The sequence below is a fragment of the Dipteris shenzhenensis genome, chromosome 22 (assembly GCF_047967505.1).
Source record: "Dipteris shenzhenensis isolate YYH24624 ecotype China chromosome 22, Dip_SZ_1.0, whole genome shotgun sequence".
In the NCBI taxonomy this organism is placed as follows: domain Eukaryota; kingdom Viridiplantae; phylum Streptophyta; class Polypodiopsida; order Gleicheniales; family Dipteridaceae; genus Dipteris; species Dipteris shenzhenensis.
In genome coordinates, this window is record NC_141617.1 from 38,737,992 (window position 1) to 38,743,248 (window position 5,257).

The 5,257-nt window shown below is 43.5% G+C and overlaps 1 protein-coding gene across 3 annotated transcripts; it reads right to left on the reverse strand.

The window, feature by feature from the left end:
* Positions 1 to 262: 262 nt before the first annotated feature.
* Positions 263 to 4,478, reverse strand: LOC147888086 (pentatricopeptide repeat-containing protein CRR2, chloroplastic-like). Of its 3 annotated transcripts, XR_015543157.1 has the most exons (4): positions 4,348 to 4,478; positions 1,659 to 3,501; positions 773 to 1,499; positions 263 to 656 (listed from the first exon to the last, which is right to left on the reverse strand). XR_015543157.1 is itself a non-coding variant. In XM_087393871.1 (2 exons), exon 1 carries the CDS (start codon positions 4,400 to 4,402, stop codon positions 1,697 to 1,699), a length of 2,706 nt encoding a protein of 901 aa, XP_087249997.1. In that variant the 5' UTR covers positions 4,403 to 4,478; the 3' UTR covers positions 263 to 1,499; positions 1,659 to 1,696. The 3 variants fall into 3 exon arrangements, 1 of the variants encoding a protein (XP_087249997.1); XR_015543156.1 differs by having other exon boundaries at positions 1,659 to 4,478; XM_087393871.1 differs by having other exon boundaries at positions 263 to 1,499; positions 1,659 to 4,478.
* Positions 4,479 to 5,257: the final 779 nt, after the last annotated feature.

Consider the following 5,257-nt stretch of genomic DNA (forward strand, 5'->3'; position numbering starts at 1 on the left):
AAAGATATAGACATCAAAGGAGAAAAAGATATTTCCAATTAAGGCAATATACTAGAGCATGGTGGCTATACAAGAGTGAGCGTGTCACATCAAGGAATAGCCCCTCCTTTTATAACCAAATGAAGGGGTCTTTCTCCAAGTCGTGTGAAAGAGGTTTGCACCAATGGGGCTTGTAGAGTACGCATCCTCCATCGCGTGCGACAAGCTTGGCTTCTATTTTTCAGATACATCATGCTTAAGCATCTTAGGCTAAGGTGTCTCTTTCAATATATTAATCTTTTGGATGAAGAAGACAATGATGCTTAGCTTCCTCGTTCTTTTCTCTTGGGCAACCTAATCAGAGTGAGAGAGTGAGATTAACTATGGTTAGTTTAAGTTAGCCATGGATATGTACGATGTATCCACGATGTATACAACACATACATCTTAGAAATTCTACCTTCATTTTCAACATCATTCAGATCAAGAAGACTCTCTACCTCTTCTACATAGTACAACAACAATATACATGCCTCGTGTTTGCTGTACAAGATACATGTCTTGTACTTCAATGGCTAAATTAAGTCCCTGTTGTTGCTTCAATACCATACGAAATTCATTTCAGCCTTCATCTCTCATGAGCTTCGGTTCTATGTCTTCTGACATCCCGAAGACAACTGAAAATTCCAACCAAAAACATGTGGCAAGAACATTGTCAAATGACTAAGAAATCAAACTACACCCATTAGAGTAGGCAGAAATGTAATGTAAATGACCACCTCGTAGAACATACCTGATAATACCCCACATGAAATCAATCTTCAGAAGGCTCTCATTCTGTTGACGAGTCCTTGCCTCAATATATGAACTCCTTAAACTAAGTTGCTCCACAGGGTGGCCTTTCCATGGTTCCAGCTTTCTGTAGGGAAGTGTACTGACCTGTGACTGAACAGAGCTGGGCAAATGACAGCCGTGTGAAACTCTTTGACACCTTTACACTAACGCTTACATCTTGCTGTTCACCTGCCATCAAAACTGTAACCTACTGCAACATGCCATTTACCCATCCTGGCGTGAAACTTGATCTTCATATAGGGCATGGCAGCACATGGCAGCAACTAATATGATTTCTAATAAAGCCATAATAAGTCTTTACAGGACCTTTGCTGGGGACTCTTGCAGGGATCCCAAACTTTTAAGAGAGGAAAGAGGGCTACAGGTTGGTAACAGATGGAAATCCGCGCAACCCAAGCTATATATATATATATGCTGGAAGTATCTATATCTAATCTTGCATATCCTGAGTTGTTGGCAGACCAGCAGAAATCACTTGACAGAAACTGCTCAGATTATGAAACGAATCCGCACCCATGTACAAACAGAACAAATGCCCACAAGATCATCGTGTGCAATGCTCCAGTTGTTGACCTGATCCCCAAGCCAGCCATAAATAGATTGGGCAGGGGATCCCTCATGCCCCCTTTGTACAGCCTGATCATCCAGTCAACAAGCCAACACAGCTGGCCAGAGAAAAGCTATGTCAGTCAATTGAACTCATTATTAGTGAATTCAAAAAGAATATTATTCATCATTAGTAAACTCTCTGACAAAATCTTTTCACTGCACCAATGGTTGGACCAAAAATTCCACTTGAGTCATTAGACAAAACTTGAATGTACCTTGCAATAATTATGAACAGCCTTGCATGTTCGAAGCTTTACCAAAAATCCCCACATGAGCATATTCCATGCTCAAAGTGATGGAAACGATTCATGTCCCTCACAACTATTCGTCGCTGAGCAATTTTGGAGATGAACTTTGTAGCAGAGTGACAGTCCGGGCATACACGCAGGTTCTTAGTAATAAGTAAGGGTGTTCCAGGAGGGGTGGAAATAAGGCCAAAAGCAATAGCTAGTTTCTCCGAATGGTAGCCAAGAATTTGTTCTTCCTCTTCTTTTTCCATGCGACGCAGCACTGATTTAGTGTCGGGAACATATCCTGCTTCCTTCATGTGTCTGTTCAAACTCTGCAATTCTGCATATATTTCTTCCTTCAGAGGATAATACCTATCTCCAACGATAAATTCATGAACCTTGTTATTGACCTCGATACAGCTGTACCCAGGCTGCTTCTTCAGACCACTGTCACGCATGGCCTTTCTCACCTTTGATACATCCATCCACCTTCCAGCTGCAGCATAGATATTTGATAGCAATACATATGGGGCAGAACTCTTTGAATCCAGCTCCATGACTTGGTTTGCAACACGTAGTCCACGATTCACATCACCATGAATCCTGCATGCACCAAGCACCTTCAACCAGGCTGGAGCGATATGCTCTAGTTCCATAGTACTAATCAAATCCTCTGCTTCATCCAATTGTCCGATCCGCCCAAGAAGGTCAATTAAACATCCATAATGCTCAACTCTAGGTTTTATACCATGGTCACTCGTCATATGATTGAACAGACAGATACCCTCATCAACCAAGCCTCCATGACTGCATGCAGTAAGAAGACTAAGGAAAGTAACATCGTTTGGCTCGACACCTTCAAGCCGCATTTGATCAAAGAGTTCTATGGCTTCCTTGCCATGCCCATTGTCAGCACATACTGTGATCATGGCATTCCAGGAGATCACATTGCGCTGCACCACTTTGTTAAACATTATCCTTGCATCAGCCAAACTCCCACACTTTCCATACATGCTGATGAGAGCAGTTCCTACAACAACATCAGCTTCATATCCCCTGTCACGAATACTAGCATGCACTTTCTGGCCCTCTACCAGGGCAGCCAGCATGGCACATGCATGAAGTATGCAGATGAAGGTGACCTTGCTTGGATCAACGCCTTCTGACTGCATGTGATGAAAGAGTTCCAAAGCCTCCTTTCCCTGCTCATTCTGGGCACAAGCCGTAATCATGGCATTCCATGAGACCACATTTCGCTCTGTGAGTGTTTCAAAAACAGCCCTTGCATCATCCAGACTGCCACACTTTCCATACATATTGATCAGGGCAGTTGTGGCAACAATATCTGCTTCGAATTCTGCCTCAACAAGGACTGCATGTATCTTCGCACCATCTCCCAGGGCTCCTGCGTTGGAAAAAGCCTCAAACAAGCAGACGAATGTGATCTTGTCTGGCCTGACACCTGCAGGCTGCATATAGTAAAAGACATCCAGAGCCTCCTTGCCATGCCCATTCCGAGTCAATGCTGAAATCATGGCATTCCAAGAAAATATATTGCGCTTGGGCATTTTCAAGAATACAGCCCTTGCATTCTCCAGGCTCCTGCAGTTGCCATACATATTGACGAGGGCAGTCCCCACTACAATGTCCGACTCAAAAGCACTATCGACGATACTTGAATGAATTTCCTGACCCTCTTCTAGGGCTCCTAAATTGCTGCAGGCGTCCAGGGCACAAATGTAAGTGATCCCATCTGGCTTAACATCCTCAATCCGCATTTGTTGAAAGAGCATCAGAGCCTCTTTGTCATGTCCATTATTAGCACATGCTGTAATCATCGCATTCCAAGATATTACAGTCCGGTCAGTCAGTTTGCCAAACACAAGTTGAGCATCATCCAAGCTCCCACGCTTGCCATACATAGTGATCAGACCGTTCACAACGACAACGTCTTGATCCAGTCCTGCATCAATAATGGCAGCATGAATCTCATAACCCTCAGACATAGCTACCAATCCGGCACATGCATCGAGAATACAGATGAAAGTGACATGATCTGGCTTCATATTTTCAGCCTTCATTCGACAAAAAATGTCAAAGGCCTCTTTGCTATAACCATTCTGGGAACATGCAGAGATCATGCAATTCCAAGTGATGACGTCGCGTTGAGGCATTTGACTAAACGCTGTCTTTGCAATGTTCATACTCCCATTCCGGGAACATATCTTTATAAGTATATTCCATGAGTATAAATTCAGCTGGGGTAACTTGTTGAAAAGGCATAATGCATCACCAAGGCTTCCACAATTTCCATAGATCTGGATAAGAAGGTTAGCTAGGAAAGTGTTACACTCATAACCACATCTGACAATGCGGGCATGCAGGCATTTAGCTTCAGGTAAGGACTTTTCACGGGTGCATTGCTGCCGGAGCGAAGCAAAGTCGGTGCATGTTTCCAGGTGATCGAGGGCAAGCTTCAAAGGGAGGCTTACAGGTTTGCAGTGGTGAAAAGGGATCTGCCAACGTTGTTTCTTCCAATGTCCATGCGTGGATGCAAGGGATTCCCGGATTTGAGGAATTGCTAATGAATGATTAAAGTGCAAAAGTTCATCTGTCGAAGTAGGCTTAAAGCAATCAATACAAGAAGGGCTATGAAACTGGAGGTGGTGCTTACCAGAGTCGATCGTAGAGGGAGAATGACAGCAGACAACTTCGATTTCTAAAGGCATCCTCGCCGAAGCCCAAGAAAAACATCAGCATACCTTTCATCATATCATCAGATCCAAGACTTCCAATTCATCCCACCTTTAGCTGAATTTATAGTGCCCGCCCACTGTGTTCACACAGAAAACCTTTTTTCTCAAACAAATCATACAACTTTGGGTTTCAACATTTTTTAAACGTTTTTTTCCAAACAAATCACACCCCTTTGGATTTCAAATTTTTGAAAGTTCATTCTTTCTTCTTCTTTTTTGGCTAGAAACGTTGACACAAGATGATTGTACATTCCATCGGCCTGCCGACCACAAAATCAAATGCAAGGCAAGAACTCCGGCCCGAAGTAGAATGCTCGCAGGGTGTCCCGTGACTGCCCAAAAGGTTGGTGGAGCAATTTTTGAAGATGCATCATAAATGATGCGGGTGTGGGGTTAGGGACTAGGGAGGAGAGAGAGAGGGGGGGGGGGGGGGGGGGGGATAAGTGGGAATGAAAATAGCAAGTTGAGCATCAACCAATGGATGCAATTCCCTTTGAGGAGAAAATCATCACTAAGCCTTTCCCCTCCTCAAGTAGGCCAAAATCAAAAAAGAGGGGGAGCACCATACGAGGAGGTATCTCAAAAGAGACTGGCGATCTGAGATGACCTTAGCCACCAAGGCATAGGGATGATGCCAAACTTTAGTAAACTAATCATATCTGCAATTATCTCTTCATGCTAAAGCGAGGCACTGAAACCTCTGTTAAACACCACTACATTCATATGCTTCCAAATATGGCTGGTAATATCAGCTCTAATAAGCTACCAAACACTAAACAACGCATCATTCAATCTTCCTTTATCACCGATAACAGCATTTCTCCAGGT

Coding starts and splice junctions, on each gene's coding strand:
- LOC147888086 (XM_087393871.1), bottom strand. CDS start 4,402: ATGCCTTTAGAAATCGAAGTTGTCTGCTGTCATTCTCCCTCTACGATC.